Source organism: Oncorhynchus tshawytscha, linkage group LG13 (genome assembly GCF_018296145.1).
Source record: "Oncorhynchus tshawytscha isolate Ot180627B linkage group LG13, Otsh_v2.0, whole genome shotgun sequence".
NCBI classification, from domain to species: domain Eukaryota; kingdom Metazoa; phylum Chordata; class Actinopteri; order Salmoniformes; family Salmonidae; genus Oncorhynchus; species Oncorhynchus tshawytscha.
Window position 1 is genome coordinate 23,986,027 of NC_056441.1, and position 17,039 is coordinate 24,003,065.

The 17,039-nt window shown below is 46.7% G+C and overlaps 1 protein-coding gene across 1 annotated transcript in view; it reads left to right on the top strand.

Moving 5' to 3' along the window:
* LOC112264518 (lysophosphatidylcholine acyltransferase 1-like) overlaps window positions 1–16,748 on the top strand; it is a 34,162-nt gene extending 17,414 nt beyond the window's left edge. The window contains exons 6-14 of the mRNA XM_042295443.1: window positions 8,505–8,563; window positions 9,456–9,490; window positions 9,937–9,991; window positions 10,140–10,222; window positions 10,544–10,669; window positions 14,035–14,188; window positions 14,322–14,420; window positions 14,591–14,732; window positions 15,026–16,748. Of these exons, the coding sequence (XP_042151377.1) occupies window positions 8,505–8,563; window positions 9,456–9,490; window positions 9,937–9,991; window positions 10,140–10,222; window positions 10,544–10,669; window positions 14,035–14,188; window positions 14,322–14,420; window positions 14,591–14,732; window positions 15,026–15,204 (932 nt within the window). The 3' untranslated portion in view covers window positions 15,205–16,748. The remainder of the gene's footprint in view (window positions 1–8,504; window positions 8,564–9,455; window positions 9,491–9,936; window positions 9,992–10,139; window positions 10,223–10,543; window positions 10,670–14,034; window positions 14,189–14,321; window positions 14,421–14,590; window positions 14,733–15,025) is intronic.
* The last annotated feature ends 291 nt before the right edge of the window (window positions 16,749–17,039 follow it).

Genomic DNA, 17,039 nt, shown 5'->3' on the forward strand with positions numbered 1-17,039 from the left:
GCGAGCGAGAGAGAGACAGAGCGAGCGAGAGAGAGACAGAGAGAGAGATCTACAGACAGAGCTTTGCCAGAGCGAGCGAATGGAGAGAGAGAGAGACAGAGCGAGCAAGCGAGAGAGCAGAGCGAGCGAGAGAGAGACAGAGCGAGCGAGCGAGAATTTCAGAGCAAAGAGAGGAGAGACATTCAGAATGGAGACAGAGCGAGAGAGAGACAGAGCGAGCTCTCAGAGAGAGAGACAGAGCAGGAGGCAGAGCGAGCGAGCGAGAGAGAGAGAGACAGAGCGAGCGAGCGAGAGAGAGAGAGAGAGACAGAGCGAGCGAGCGAGCTTAGACAGAGCGAGCGAGCGAGAGAGAGAGAGACAGAGCGAGCGAGCGAGAGAGAGACAGAGCGAGCGAGCGAGAGAGAGACAGAGCGAGCGAGCGAGAGAGAGAGAGACAAAGCAGAGAGAGAGAGACAGAGCGATTTTTTCTTCAGAAGACAGAGCGAAGAGAGAGAGACAGATTAGCAGCGAAGAGAGACAGCGAGCGAGCGAGAGAGAGACAGAGCGAGCGATCAGAGACAGAGCGAGCTCATTCATCTTAGCGACAACAGAGACAGAGCGAGCGAGATGACAGAAACCTCAGAGCGAGCGAGGCTAGAGACAGAGCACTGCTCAAAAAAGACAGAGCGAAGGGCGAGACACTTAAACAGAGCACAATGTAACAGAGCGAGCAGAGAGAGAATCACAGAGAGAGACAGAGCGAGCTGCGAGAGAGAGACAAGCTGTCCACGAGAGAGAGACAGAGCAGCGAGCGAGAGAGAGACAGAGCAGCGAGAGAGACAGAGCGTGCAAAGCGGAAGAGACAGAGCGAGCGAGCGAAATGACAGAGCAGCGAGCGAGAGAGAGACAGAGACAAGAGAGAGACAGAGCGAGAGAGACAGAGCGAGCGAATAAAGGAGTTGTTCTGAGCGAAGTGGCGACCACAGACCACTTCTCAGTTCCTATGCTTCCTGGCTGATGTTTTGGAGCACTTTTGAATGCTGAGCGGTGCTTTCACTCTAGTGGTAGCATGAGACGGAGTCTAGAGAGAGAGCGAAACCCACACAAGTGGCTCAGGTAGTGCAACTCATCGAGGAGAGCAGAGCGAGCGAGAGAGAGAGAGAGCGAGCGAACTCATCCAGCGGCAGCAAGAGAGAGCAGAGCGTTTGCTGTGTCTGTCAGAGCGAGTGTCCAGAGAGATGGAGGAGCGCTACAGAGCAGGAGACAGGACAGAGCATCAGCGAGAGAGACAGAGGAGGAGGCCGAGAGAGACAGACCCAGCAGAGGACAGAGCGAGCCTCCAGAGCCTTTGAGCAGAGGAGCAGGAGAGACAGAGCAGAGCCCTGCAAAATGACCTCCAGAGCGAGAGAGAGACAGAGCGAGCGCATGAGAGAGAGACAGAGCGAGCGAGCGAGCGAGAGACAGAGCGAGCGAGAGAGAGACAGAGCGAGCGAGAGAGAGAGCGAGCGAGCGAGCGAGAGACAGAGCGAGCGAGAGAGCGAGCGAGCGAGAGACAGAGCGAGCGAGCGAGAGACAGAGCGAGCGAGCGAGCGAGAGAGAGACAGCGAGCGAGAGAGAGACAGAGCGAGCGAGAGAGAGACAGAGCGAGAGAGAGACAGAGCGAGCGAGGAGCGAGCGAGCGAGAGAGAGACAGAGCGAGCGAGAGAGAGAGAGACAGAGCGAGCGAGAGAGAGAGAGACAGAGCGAGCGAGAGACAGAGCGAGCGAGAGACAGAGCGAGCGAGAGACAGAGCGAGCGAGAGACAGAGCGACTGGAGACAGAGCCGAGAGACAGAGCTCTTCACAGAGCAGAGAGACAGAGCGAGGTTCAGAGACAGAGCGAGCGAGAGACAGAGCAGAGACAGAGCGAGCGAGAGACAGAGCGAGCGAGAGACAGAGCGAGCGAGAGACAGAGCGAGCGAGAGACAGAGCGAGCGAGAGACAGAGCGAGCTCGCTCTGTCGCTCGCTCTGTCGCTCGCTCGCTCTGTCGCTCGCTCGCTCTGTCGCTCGCTCGCTCTGTCGCTCGCTCTCTCTCTTTCGCTCGCTCTCGCTCTCTCTTTCGCTCGCTCTCGCTCTCTCTTTCGCTCGCTCTCGCTCTCTCTTTCGCTCGCTCTCGCTCTCTTTCGCTCGCTCTCGCTCTCTTTCGCTCGCTCTCGCTCTCTTTCGCTCGCTCTCGCTCTCTCTTTCGCTCGCTCTCGCTCTCTCTTTCGCTCGCTCTCTCTTTCGCTCGCTCTCTCTTTCGCTCGCTCTCACTCTCGCTCTCTTTCGCTCGCTCTCGCTCGCTCTCTTTCGCTCTCGCTCGCTCTCTCTTTCGCTCGCTCGCTCTCTCTTTCGCTCGCTCTCACTCTCGCTCTCTTTCGCTCGCTCTCACTCTCGCTCTCTTTCGCTCTCGCTCGCTCTCTCTTTCGCTCGCTCGCTCTCTCTTTCGCTCTCGCTCGCTCTCTTTCGCTCGCTCTCTCTTTCGCTCGCTCGCTCTCTTTCGCTCGCTCTCTCTTTCGCTCGCTCGCTCTCTCTTTCGCTCGCTCTCTCTTTCGCTCTCGCTCTCTCTTTCGCTCGCTCTCGCTCTCTCTTTCGCTCGCTCTCGCTCTCTTTTCGCTCGCTCTCGCTCTCTTTCGCTCGCTCTCGCTCTCTTTCGCTCGCTCTCTCTCTTTCGCTCGCTCTCTCTTTCGCTCGCTCTCTCTTTCGCTCGCTCTCTCTTTCGCTCGCTCTCACTCTCGCTCTCTTTCGCTCGCTCTCGCTCGCTCTCTTTCGCTCTCGCTCGCTCTCTCTTTCGCTCGCTCGCTCTCTCTTTCGCTCGCTCTCACTCTCGCTCTCTTTCGCTCGCTCTCACTCTCGCTCTCTTTCGCTCTCGCTCGCTCTCTCTTTCGCTCGCTCGCTCTCTCTTTCGCTCGCTCGCTCTCTCTTTCGCTCGCTCTCTCTTTCGCTCGCTCTCTCTCTCGCTCGCTCTCTCTTTCGCTCGCTCGCTCTCTCTTTCGCTCGCTCGCTCTCTCTTTCGCTCGCTCTCTCTTTCGCTCGCTCTCTCTTTCGCTCGCTCTCTCTTTCGCTCGCTCTCACTCTCGCTCTCTTTCGCTCTCGCTCGCTCTCTCTTTCGCTCGCTCGCTCTCTCTTTCGCTCGCTCGCTCTCTCTTTCGCTCGCTCTCTCTTTCGCTCGCTCTCTCTTTCGCTCGCTCTCTCTTTCGCTCGCTCTCACTCTCGCTCTCTTTCGCTCGCTCGCTCTCTCTCTCTTTCGCTCGCTCTTTCGCTCGCTCTCTCTTTTCGCTCGCTCTCTCTTTCGCTCGCTCTCTCTTTCGCTCGCTCTCTCTTTCGCTCTCTCTCTCTTTCGCTCGCTCGCTCTTTCTTTCGCTCGCTCGCTCTCTTTCGCTCGCTCTCTCTTTCGCTCGCTCTCTCTTTCGCTCGCTCTCTCTTTCGCTCGCTCTCTCTTTCGCTCGCTCTCTCTTTCGCTCGCTCTCTCTTTCGCTCGCTCTCTCTTTCGCTCGCTCTCTCTTTCGCTCGCTCTCTCTTTCGCTCGCTCTCTCTTTCGCTCGCTCTCTCTTTCGCTCGCTCTCTCGCTCTCGCTCTCTCGCTCTCTCTTTCGCTCGCGCTCGCTCGCTCTCTCTTTCGCTCGCTCGCTCTCTCTTTCGCTCGCTCGCTCTCTCTTTCGCTCGCTCGCTCTCTCTTTCTCGCTCGCTCTCTCTTTCGCTCGCTCGCTCTCTCGCTCGCTCTCTCTTTCGCTCGCTCTCTCTTTTGCTCGCTCTCTCTTTCGCTCGCTCTCTCTCTCGCTCTCTTTTCGCTCGCGCTCGCTCTCTTTTCGCTCGCGCTCGCTCTCTCTTTCGCTCGCTCTCTCTTTCGCTCGCTCTCTCTTTCGCTCGCTCTCTCTTTCGCTCGCTCTCTCTTTCGCTCGCGCTCTCTCTCTCTCTCGCTCTCTTTCGCTCTCTTTCGCTCGCTCTCTCTTTCGCTCGCGCGCTCGCTCTCTCTCGCTCTCTCTCTCGCTCGCTATCTTTCGCTCTCTCGCTCGCTCGCTCTCTTTCGCTCTCTCTCTTCCGCTCTCTTCGCTCGCTCTCTTGTCTCGCTCTCTCGCTCTGTCTCTGTCTCTTTGGCTCTCTCTCTTTGTCTCTGGATAGTGTGTGGTTGTGTGTCTACTGTGGGTCTGTTCTGTTTGTGTGCGTTCCCACTGTAGTGACCCCTCTTCATTGTGACTGTCCCCATAGAGTAATCCCTTCTGTTCCAACTCAGTGTCAACGTCCTGTCCCCATAAGCCATGCTTGTCTAACTCTGTGTCCCCACCATTTGTTAGTGTATCCAGCTGAGGGATAGGGCTAGGGAAATGTAACCACTCAAATTCATAGACTGCTCAAGATGCAAGAAAATACAAAAGTATATTTTGAAGCTAGTCATTGTTTGATTAAATTCTTGTTGTTTGTAAACAACGGAATAACATTCTTATATTTTGGCTTATGAAACGGGTGAATAGTTAGATATATTTAAATATCAAGAATTTAATTGACCACAGCTTTAAATCCCTGTTTATCCAACCTTGTTCCCGTCTTTCAAAACTCTCTACAATAATGCAGTTGAAAAGAACATTTGCAAATGGATAAAATAAAATAGTAACACAATAAAATGACAATAACGAAGCTATATACAAGGAGTACCGGTACCAAGTACTATGTACATGTGGGTATGGGGTGAGAAGCAGAAAGACATTTTAAATAACACTTCTACTTTGGAGTAGAAGCTGTTCAGAAGCCTTTTGGTCCCAGATTTGGCACTCTGGTACTGTTTACTCTGCGGGAGCAGAGAACAGACTGTGACTTGGGTGGCTGGAGTCTTTGACAATTTTTAGGGCCTTCCTCTGACACCGTCTGGTGTAGGGGTCCTGGATGGCTGGGAGCTCGACCCCAGTGGTGTACTGGGTCGTACACGCTAGTGGCTTGCGGTCAGAAGCCAAGCAGTTGCCAAACAAGGCTGTGACGCAGCCAGTCAAGATGCTTTCAATGGTGCAGTTGTAGAACTTTTTTTTAGGATCTGCGGGCCCATGCCAAATCTTTTCAGTCTCCTGACGGGGAAGAGGCGTTGTTGTGCCCTCTTCACGACTGTGTTAGTGATGTGGACACCAAGGAACTTGAAGCTCTCAACCATCTCCACTACAGTCTGTCGACGTGAATGGTGGCGTGATTGGCCCTCTGTTTCCTGTAGTCCACGATCAGCTCCTTTGTCTTGCTGACGATGAGGGAGAGGTAGTTGTCCTGACACCACACTGCCAGGTCTCTGAATTCCTCCCTGTAGGCTGTCTCGCCGTCGGTGATCAGGCCTACCACCGTTGTCGTCAGCGAACTTAATGATGGTGCTGGAGTCGTGTGCCGCTACGTAGTCGTGAGTGAACAGGAAGTACAGGAGGGGGCTAAACACGCACCCCTGAGGGGCCCCGTGTTGAAGGTCAGCGTGGAAGATGTGTTGTTGCCTACTCTCACCACCTGGGGGTGGATCGTCAACGTCCAGTATCCAATTGCAGAGGGAGGTGTTTATTCCCAGGGCCCGTAGCTTAGTGATGCATTTAGAGGGCACTATGGTGTTGAACGCTGAGCTGCAGTCAATGAACAGTATTCTCATGTAAGTGTTCCTTTTGTCCAGGTGGGAAAGGGCAGTGTGGAGTGCAATAGCGATTGCGTCATCTATGGATCTGTTGAGGCAGTATGTGAATTGTCTGTGTAGTTTTGTCCCTCTTAGTTGTTGGTGTCTCTGACCAATGCGTCTTTTCTTGTTTAGTCCTCTGACTGGCTCTCTTCTTCCCTCTCATCTCTTCCTCTCCGCTGTACTAAAATGGTTCTCTAACAAGTCATTCTCACACAGACCTTCATGTCTCCTTCATATCTCTCTCTCTCACTCTAATTTATTTATACAATTGAAGTCGGAAGTTTACATGCACCTTAGCCAAATACATTTAAACCCAGTTATTCACAATTCCTGACATTTAATCCTAGTAAAAATTCCCTGTCTTAGGTCAGTTAGGATCACCACTTTTATTTTAAGAATGTGATATGTCAGAATAATAGTAGAGAGTGATTTATTTCAGCTTTTATTTCTTTCATCACATTCCCAGTGGATCAGAAGTTTACATACAATCAATTAGTATTTGGTAGTATTGCCTTTAAATGGTTTAACTTGGGTCAAATGTTTCGGGTAGCCTTCCACAAGCTTCCCACAATAAGTTGGGTGAATTTTGGCCCATTCCTCCTGACAGAGCTGGTGTAACTGAGTCAGGTTTGTAGGCCTCCTTGCTCGCACATGCTTTTTCAATTCTGCCCACAAATTTTCTATAGGATTGAGGTCAGGGCTTTGGGATGGCCACTCCAATACCTTGACTTTGTTGTCCTTAAGCCATTTTGCCACAACTTTGGAAGTATGCTTGGGGTCATTCTGTATTTGGAAGACTCATTTGCGACCAAGCTTTAACATCCTGACTGATGTCTTGAGATGTTGCTTCAATATATCCACATAATTTTCCTACTTCATGATGCCATCTATTTTGTGAAGGGCACCAGTCCCTCCTGCAGCAAAGCACCCCCAAAACATGATGCTGCCACCCCCGTGCTTCACTGTTTGGGCGGTGTTCCTCGGCTTGCAAGCCCCTTTATCCTCCAAACATAACGATGGTCATTATGGCCAAACAGTTCTATTTTTGTTTCATCAGACCAGAGTACATTTCTCCAAAAAGTATGATATTTGTCCCCATGTGCAGTTGCAAACCGTAGTCTGGCTTTTTAATGGCGGTTTTGGAGCAGTGGCTTCTTCCTTGCTGAGCGGACTTTCAGGTTATGTCGACATAGGACTCGTTTTTACTGTGGATATAGATACTTTTGTACCTGTTTCCTCCAGCATCTTCACAAGGTCCTTTGCTGTTTTTCTGGGATTGATTTGCACTTTTCGCAGCAAAGTACGTTAATCTCTAGGAAACAGTAGGCGTCTCCTTCCTGAGCGGTATGATGTCTGCATGGTCACATGGTGTTTATACTTGCAAACTATTGTTTGTTCAGATGAACGTGGTATGTTCACGCATTTGGAAATTGCTCCCAAGGATCAACCAGACTTGTGGAGGTCTACAATTTTTTTCCCTTGATGTCTTTTGATTTTCCCATGATGTCAAGCTAAGAGGCACTGAGTTTGAAGGTAGGCCTTGAAATACATCCACAGCTACACCTCCAATTGACTCAAATGATGTCAATTAGCCTGTCAGAAGCTTTTAAATCCATGACATCATTTTCTGGAATTTTCCAAGCTGTTTAAGGCGCAGTCAACTTAGTGTATGTAAACTTCTGACCCACTGGAATTGTGATACAGTGAAATAATCTGTCTGTAAACAATTGTTGGAAAGATTACTTGTGTCATGCACAAAGTAGATGTCCTAACCGACTTGTCAACAAGAAATTTGTGGAGTGGTTGGAAAACTAGTTTTAATGACTCCAACCTAAGTGTATGTAAACTTCCCACTTCAACTGTATCATCCAGAGTCTCAACTCCTACAGTATCCTAGTGGTAATTGTTCCATTGCAGCCAGAGGTCTGGGTAGTCTTCAGCAGTCTCATGACCAGGCTGTACTACTGTATTCATTATCACAGGCTGGTGGTGATGTGTGTCCCCGGGGTGAGGGTTGTCAGAACCTCAGTCATCATACACACACAGAAAGACAGTCATCCACCCAGCATGAATTCGGCTTGGGCAGTATCCAGATTGTCATACCTTCATACTGACCTTGTTTGAACACAAGGGGCACTATTTTCCAACCCCACTGAGCTGTAATGCAAGGGTTAGCAATGCTATCAAGTACATGTAAAATCCCATTGTGAATGCAAGCTAAATGCTAACTAGCGTATTGCAAACATTTTATACAGTCTCTGACAAACTATTTGCAGGACAGACATCCCAGCTCATAAGGTCTTGCAAGTAACGCAAATGCTACTCAGTTTGCCGCATAAAACAAGTATTAGACAGCAAGGCTCTTGATCCAGGAAGGGATTATCTGATGTTACCAAGAGAAGCTTAATTTTGCATGAAGCTAACCACTTAGCTAGATAACTAGCTAGCTCCTAAATTAGCAAACCAAATGCACAACTGAAAATCATTTAGTTAACTTAATTGTTTGCCAGCTAGACCTCAACTTTCACCTGGCGTGTGACTCACAAGTCTCTCGTTGTTGTTTGCTTGTAAGCTTCATTATCAAAATAATGATGTGACCAGTGAAAAGAAGAGTACGATCTGCTACATTCCCTTAACGTTTTACACAAGTTGACTGCAGGTCTTTACTTAAAGTAGCAACAAATATTAAAATGTATTTAAAAATTTTATTTAAAAAATAATAATTTTCTGGTGTTGACAGGATTAAAAAAACATCCCGTGGCTATTTGCAAATACACCATCATAGGGTATACTGCCAAAGCCTAGTATGAATATGCTTCTTTAAAAAAACTACAGACACACACTCAGTAACCTTTCTCTCTCTTTCGCCTCAGGGGCCTTCATTCCAGCAGTTCCAGTTCAACCAGTAGTCCTGCGTTACCCCAACAAAATGGTGAACGCACAACTAAGCTCTGCTTTCTTTCTTTCCTCCCTCTCCTCCAAACCATCCCTCTCTCCCTTACTGCTTTCCTTTACATACCTATCCTTCTCTCCCTCCCTCCATTGACGGTTTCGCTCTTATCTCACGGTGTGAGTCCGTCTGTGTCCGTGCAGAGTGGCTTCATGCTCGTGTGGAGTGATAGTTAATCTCTCTCTCGCGCGGTCTTTGTGTTCTCTCCCTCCCTCAGGTTTCATGTCCTTCTCTTCACTGCCCCTTCACACCCTCATTAATTATAAACCTGTGACTACCTGCTCTAACTTGAACTAGAAAGCCATGTGCAGTAGAGAGAGACTCTCTGGCTGCATCTCAATAGTCTAGTGGCTTCCTTTCCTCGTCTCCTTTCCTGCATCTCAATAGTCTACAGTGGCTTGCTCTCCTCATCTCCTCCTTTCCTTTACCTGCAATAGCACAAAATAACTGAAAGTAAAAGCAAGTCTCAAGTAGAAGATCCTCCATGTTGCTTTCAAGCTGTCCAGTGTTTTCAGACCAGTGCAGACAAAGGAGAGGGGAGAGGAAGCCCCTGTAGGCCTCAGTCCTGCTGTGTGTGACCAATGAACACACTGGGATTTTGTGTCCGAGTGTTTCGAATGGATCCAATGCTTTTAATTGGGTGTTATCGGTTGTTGGATGAATGACAACGGAGATGATTGTCTGATACACAAATCACGAATGGTCCATCTTTTGACTCGTCCGAAAATAGGTGACTTGAGTTGACCTTTTGAAAAAATGGACAATCATGTACGATTTGATCCCTGTTCATGCATCTCATTAAGCAGAGGAGATGCAGCCTCTGTAGGTCCCAGTCCTGCGGTGTGTAACCCATTTCTTCTTCCTCTTCTGACAGGATACCATCACATGGACATGGCAAGGCCCTGGAGCGTGAGTATCTCTTCCTCGTTTTTAAAATTGTATTTTGCTCTGTCTTTTCTCTCTCTCCTCTCTATTACTCTTCTCCCTCGATCGCCCTCTTTCTGTTTATTTTGTGGAGAGGTCTGGCAATATGGTTTAGATTAGAGGATGCTGTTGTGTATTCAGGCCTGTGGTTAATCTTCACAATATCCCCCTGCACAACTTCCCTCTCTTTCTGTTCTTTCATCTCAACCCCCCCCCCACGTCAGTCTTTCCCTCTGACTCCTTCTCCCCCCCCGTCAGTCTTTCCCTCTGACTCCTTCTCCCCCCCCACGTCAGTCTTTCCCTCTGACTCCTTCTCCCCCCCACGTCAGTCTTTCCCTCTGACTCCTTCTCCCTCCCCCACGTCAGTCTTTCCCTCTGACTCCTTTTCCCTTTCTGAATGAACTGATCACTCTCTCACTCTCTCTACTCAGGTTTGAGATACTGTGGCTGACACTGTGCCAGTTTCACAACCCCATAGAGATTGAGGTAAGGGTTATTTTTTGAGATAAGGGGTTATTTGACGGCGGCGTATTAGACAGTGGGGCATCTTCCTGCTTACAGACATTGACAAAAGAATGTGAAGAAATAAAGAAACGGAAGATGGACGGGTGATATCACTTTTTTCTCCCTCCAGTACCTACCGCTCTACACTCCTTCAGAGGAAGAGAAGAACAACCCTGCTCTGTTCGCCAACAATGTCAGACGCATCATGGCCAAGTTAGTACTGTGTCTGTGGCCTTATATCAAGCTTTTACATTGAGTTTACATCTGTCTATCTGTGTTTCTTGTGCTTCTCGAAATGCCCGCCACATACAGTGAGGGAAAAAAGTATTTGATCGCCTGCTGATTTTGTACGTTTGCCCACTGACAAAGAAATGATCAGTCTATAATTTTAATGGTAGGTTTATTTGAACAGTGAGAGACAGAATAACCACAAAAAAAATCCAGAAAAACACATGTCAAAAATGTTATAAATTGTATACAGTATATCTGACATGTCAGGGGTGGGTCCTGCCCGCTCTCTCTGTGCTCTGATAGGGCTCTGGAGCTGCCCATCACAGACCTGTCATTTGATGACTGCCAGCTGAGCCAAGCAAAGGGCCCGTTGCGTGTCCCTACCAACAGCAGCCTACTGCAGTTCAATAGACTCGCTCGAAGGCTCGGGTGAGTTGACTTTACTATTGGTCTTTCAGCATTATTACACGTCCTTAACAGTTTAAGAACACTGACTTGTTTTGCTGTTTATAACAAAAGATTGACGTTGAATAAAATAAGACTATTTAAAAATTCTATAAATGTTTATTCTAATCTCTTACAATCTATTTTCGTTTAAGTGTCTGAATGTGTAGGAAGGGTATGAGCGATCTCCTGTACCTCGTTGTCATACTGGAAAATGATACTGGTCAAACTGGGAAATACCACTGGGCTTACTGATAATACTGAGAAATATTACTGAAATACTACTGGGCTTGCAGATAATACTGGGAAATAGCACTGGGCTTACTGATAATACTGAGAAATATTACTGAAATACTACTGGGCTTGCTGATAATATTGGGAAATAGCACTGGGCTTACTGATAATACTGAGAAATACTACTGGGCTTACTGATAATACTGGGAAATACTACTGGGCTTACTGATAATACTGAGAAATACTACTGGGCTTACTGATAATACTGTGACATAGCACTAAGGAAACAGGCAGGTCTGTGTCAAATGGATACAGTGCATTTGGAAAGTATTCGGACCCCTTGACTTTTTCCACATTTTGTTACATCCTTATTCTAAAATGGAATAAAAGATCTACACACAATATCCCATAATGACAAGGTGAAAAACAGTTTATAGAAATGTTTGCAAATGTATTACATAAGTATTCAAACCCTTCGCTATGAGACTTGAAATTGAGCTCATGTGCATCCTGTTTCCATTAGCATCCTTGAGATGTTTCTACAATTTGATTGGAGTCCACCTGCGATAAATTCAATTGATTGGACATGATTTGGAAAGGTGCACACACCTGTCTATATAAGGTCCCACAGTTGACAGTGCATGTCTGAGCAAAAACCAAGCCATGAGGTCGAAGGAATTGTCCATAGAGCTCTGAGACAGGATTGTGTCGAGGCACAGATCTGGGGAAGGGTACCAAAAAAGGTCTGCAGCATTGAAGGTCCCCAAGAACACATCAGTCTTAAATGGAAGAAGTTTGGAACCACCAAGACTCTTCCTAGAGCTGGCCGCCCAGCCAAACCTGAGCAATCAGGGGAGAAGGGCCTTGGTCATGGAGGTGACTAAGAACCCAATGGTCACTCTTGAAAGAGCTCTCAAGTTCCTCTGTGGAGATGGGAGAAACTTCCAGAAGGACAATCCTCTCTGCAATACTCCACCAATCAGGCCATTATGGTAGAGTGGCCAAACGGAAGCCACTCCTCAGTAAAAGGTACATGACGGCCTGCTTGGAGTTTGACAAGACTCTATGAGAAACAAGATTCTTTGGTCTGATGAAACCAATATAGAACTATTTTGCCAGAATGCTCAGCGTCGCGTCCGGAGGAAACCTGGCACCATACCTACAGTTAAGCATGGTGGTGGCAGCCTCATGCTGTGGGGTTGTTTTTCAGTGGCAGGGACTTGGAGACTAGACAGGATCAAGGGAAAGATGAATGGAGCAAAGTACAGAGAGATCCATGATGAAAACCTGCTCCAGAGCGCTCAGGACCTCAGATTGGGGCGAAGGTTCACCTTCAAACAGGACAACGACCCTAAGCACACAGGCAAGACAAGGCAGGAGTGGCTTCGGGACAAGTCTCTGAATGTCCTTGAGTGGCCCAACCAGAGCCCGGCCCGGACTTGGACCTGATCGAACATCTCTGGAGAGACCTGAAACAACTGCGTTTCAAACCTGAAAATAGCTGTGCAGTGACGCTCCCCATCCAACCTGACAGAGCTTGAGTGGATCTGCAGAGAAGACTGGGAGAAACTCCCCAAATACAAGTGTGCCAAGCTTCTAGCGTCATACCCAAGAAGACTCGAGGCTGTAATCGCTGCCAAAGGTGCTTAAACAAAGTACTGAGTAAAGGGTCTGAATACTTTTGTAAATGTGATATTTCAGTTTTGTATAAATTTGCAAAAATGTCTTAACCTGTTTTTGCTTTGTCATTATGCTGTATTGTGTGTAGATTGATGAGGGGGGAAAAAAGATTTATGTTACAGCCTTATTCTAAAATGTATTCAATGTGGAAAAAGTCAAGGGGTCTGAATACTTTTTGAATGCACTGTATGTTGAATACTTTAAGATCATACAGTATTTGAGATGTACTTGATTTAGCCATTAAACCAGTGGTTTTCAATCTATTTTTCAGCGGGACCCTTTTTTTCTCTCAATTTTCTGCCAAATATTTTACAACCTTAAAATCTGTCACTTTAGATTTTCACATCAACAAGTAACCTTAATTCAATTTTCATCTCTCCTATCAAGACTAAGAGAAATGCATTCACTCAATACAATTGTATTTTTCTAATTGTCTTTCTCAATAACGTTTGTGTATTGTCCTATAAAATAATCTGTCCTCTTGACCTGACTGCAGTTCAGCGTCGTAACTGACTTCAGTGGGCAAATGCTCACCTTCGATGGCCACTGGCACGCTGGAGAAGTGTGCTCATCGCGGTTGAATCCCGGTTCCAACTGTACCTGGCAGATGGCAGACAGCATGTATGGTGTCGCGTGGGCGAGCGGTTTGCTGATGTCAACGTTTTGAAAAGAGTGGCCCATGGTGGGGATATGGTATGGGCAGGCATGAGCAACGAACACAATTGCATTTTATCGATGGCAATTTGAATGCACAGAGATGCCATGATGAGAACCTGAGGCCAATTGTCGTGCCAGTCATCTGCCGCTATCACCTCATGTTTGGAGTGGTAATTCACGGCCCCATGTTGCAAGCATCTGTACACAATTCCTGGAAGCTGAAAAAGTCCAAGTTCTTCCATGGCCTGCAAACTCACCAGACATGTCACCCATTGAGCATGTTTGGGATGTTCTGAATCGACTTTTACAACTGTGTGTTCCAGTTCCCCGCCAATATCCAGCAACTTCGCACAGCCATTGAAGAGGAGTGGGACAACATTCCTCAGGCCACAATCAACAGCCTGATCATCTCTATGTGAAGGAGATGTCGTGCTGCATGAGGCAAATGGTGGTCAACCAGATACTGACTGGTTTTCTGATCCATGCCTCTATCTGTATTCCCAGTTGTGAAATCCATAGATTAAGGCCTAATTATTTTTATTTCAATTGACTGATTTCCTTAAATGAACTGTAACTCAGAAGTCTTTGCAATTGTTCCATGTTGTTTATATTTTTGTTCAGTGTGTGTATATACTGTGTGTGTGTAGTGTTATTTTGCGACCCCCACTGCAATTCCCCTGTTGTGACCTCAACTTTAAATACCACTTCATTAGCTTCTAGCCACACCCCTGGACAGTAGTGGGAAATGTAGTTCTTAACCAAGTGTTCTCTATGTGCAGGTTGAGAACAGGGACTACAGATACAGTCTTACAGCAGCAGGCTAGCAGAGCCAGGAACATTTGGGGATACAGACTGGGATTGGAGGACTTTGCTCAGTACCTCGACCTACCTGTGACGGACATGCTCACAGAGTTACACAGCCTTTTTAACCAGGTAGGTATCTAATACAAACCACACACAACTCGCATACCAGTAGTATCCCACACACACTACTTTTATTCATGCAATCAAAATTAGTAGAAATAAATATCTTTCTCTCTCTTCTGCTCCCTCTCTCTTTCTGAAGCATGAAGATGGCCAAATAGATGTCAGGGAGTATGTGATAGCCCTGTCTGTGGTGTGTCAACCCTCTAAAGCCATGGACACCCTCAGGCTCGCCTTTGGAGTGAGTGAAAGACAATGAAGCATTATAACAGTTCCTATGAAACACTATAAGAGCCCTATGACTGCTATTACTAGATACTATAATAGCCCCATGCCTGTTACTATAAAGCATTATGAAATAACTGTCTGCTCTAAAGCATTATAACTGTCCTATGTCCTGACCCCGGTCAGATGTACGAGGCGAAGGAGGACAGGGCGATCGTGGAAAAAGAGCTGGCGTCCATTTTGAGAACGGCGTTGGGAGTAGCAGAGGTCGACGTTACAGAGTTGTTCTCAGCGATCGACACACTTGACGCAGGGAAGATCACACATGGTGATATCACACACTAACACCCTTGCCTTTCTTGCGCTAACACTTGCACTTGTCTTTCATCACCAGCACTGACTTTGCTGATAGTTGCTTATTTGCAGAAAAGGTTTTACCAACTATGATTGTGATATGTGGTTGTGTCACCTAACTACTATAAGCTGAATGCACTGTAAGTCACACTCGGCGTTAAGGGCTTCTGCTAAATGAGTCAAATGTAATGAAATCCAACTAACGGGATCACGGTCAACCCTGCCATTACAATCTCTCTCTCTGCTTGTCCCTCTATCCATCTGCAGATGACTTCTGTCGGTTTGTGGTGCAGCACCCAGACTTTGCTCAGGAGTACCTTCTCTCCTCCAGGGAAACCCCCTCTACCCCCCACACCGTCCCGCTGACCAACGGGTTCAGTGTGGACCATTACAACACAGAGGAGCCGACCTGCAGCCTCCCTGGACAGAAGAAGAAAGAAGACTGAGAGACACTCAAATGGATCCATCTACTGCCTATGACAGAAAGGAGGGATAGGAGGAGGACTGGACCTCTACCAAACAAATCTATATTCTACAGTTACTAGATCTTCTCTGTCATTGTGGCCTGTATGTTCTACCAGAGAGAAGGAGCGAGGGATAGTTTATTTTGGGATAAGGAGGGGTGGATAGAGAGGGAAGTAAGAAACTATCAGACGGATAGAGGAGATTGAGACTGTGAAAGGGGGAGATGGTGGTGGAGAAGGGTTGGGTATGTTGAAGTAGAGTAGAGGAGGATGAGGTAAGGATGGATAGAGAGTTGGTTAGTGAGAGGATATGAGGGAGGGTGGAGCCGATCCGTTCCTCCGGACACCATCTCACACCAATACTCCATCTTTGTTTTGTCTGCTAGTGTTTTCAAGGACTTCATGCTTTCTAACTTTCCAACATGAGTTACAGAAACTGGATACCTGAAGTTTTTAGAAACACTGGCTATTTATTGTAAAAAAGGGTTTTACTTTTTTCTTATGTATAGGTATTTATTTGTCTTTCATTTTTATCAAACTATGTCTGTTATTATGACTACTGTGCACTCTCCAGTAAGATTTTTATTTTTAAGATTAGTTTTATCAGGTGATTAAGCACCAAACTGAGCTCAGCTTAATCACTGCCTTTCATAACGAGATTGACTGAGATTAATTGGATCGAGCTGAAACGGGATAACATCCAGACTCAAACTATTCTTCAACTAAGCATCTCCCTGCCTCGTAGACCATAGCAACTCACAAGACATTAAACTGTTAAAATGAATGAATATGGGACCAAACTTCAACTTCTTTTTAAACCAGGGGCCTCTTGCGCGTTCACATTGAGCTCCTTATTGCCTTTTAAACCATAAAAAACATGTGTTATTTTAATGTTGTCTGAGCTTAAGTGAAGCATCTAACAGCATAAGTATCTTTATTTTCATAAGCATAAAGACTGGGGTCTTCAGATGAACATGTGTTGTTTTTCTCTTTTCTTATTGGATGAACAGAGTACCAGAGTTGGGATCCATCTCAAATGGCACCCTATACTCTATATAGTGCACATTTGTCTCTGGTCAAAAGCAGTGCACTATATAGGCAATAGGGTGCATTTCGGACATAGCCTCAGTTAAAATATTCAGTTAAGATATTTCCCTCTTTTTTTTTAGTTACCTCTCATATCACTCTGGAAGTAAGTTGCCCTTAGGCAAAGATCTAAGATCAGCTCACCTTGCTGAAATTCTAACATGAACCATTTAAGCATCGGCAATCATGAAACTGATCTGGGATCAGTTCTGACCTTTATGATAAGCAATCAATCTATTGCCTTTTTGTACTGGTTTTGTTTGGAATTCTCTGCAGTTTGGTTTTGAAGCGACACCTTTTGTATGTTGTACATTTGTGGTATATAAATCTTTGAATGTTTTTGAGTATTCATTTAGTAAGAAAGTGGATTGGAAATTATGAATACCTATGCAGTGCTCCATGCCTTCAATGTTGAGAATTAAATCATGACATTTCCACAACTGCAGTGTTTTTTATTTCCACTAGTAGGAGCTCTACTCCTGAAATAGATATTCGGCTGATTTCTGATTTGATGGTGGCTATTCTGCGCCTATGGCAATTAGCCTATCTCCTCGCCAATTGTCTTATATCTGCACCAATAAGAGAACACATGAAAGGTGAAAGCAATGTCTGGGATTTGTGCTCAACGGTCTAGTTCTGTCATGAAGGTAATAGGTTAACATTGCGCCCATGAACACACACCATCTTGGCGTCAGCTAAAAATAGACCGGTTTAAACTCAAAACTATGAGG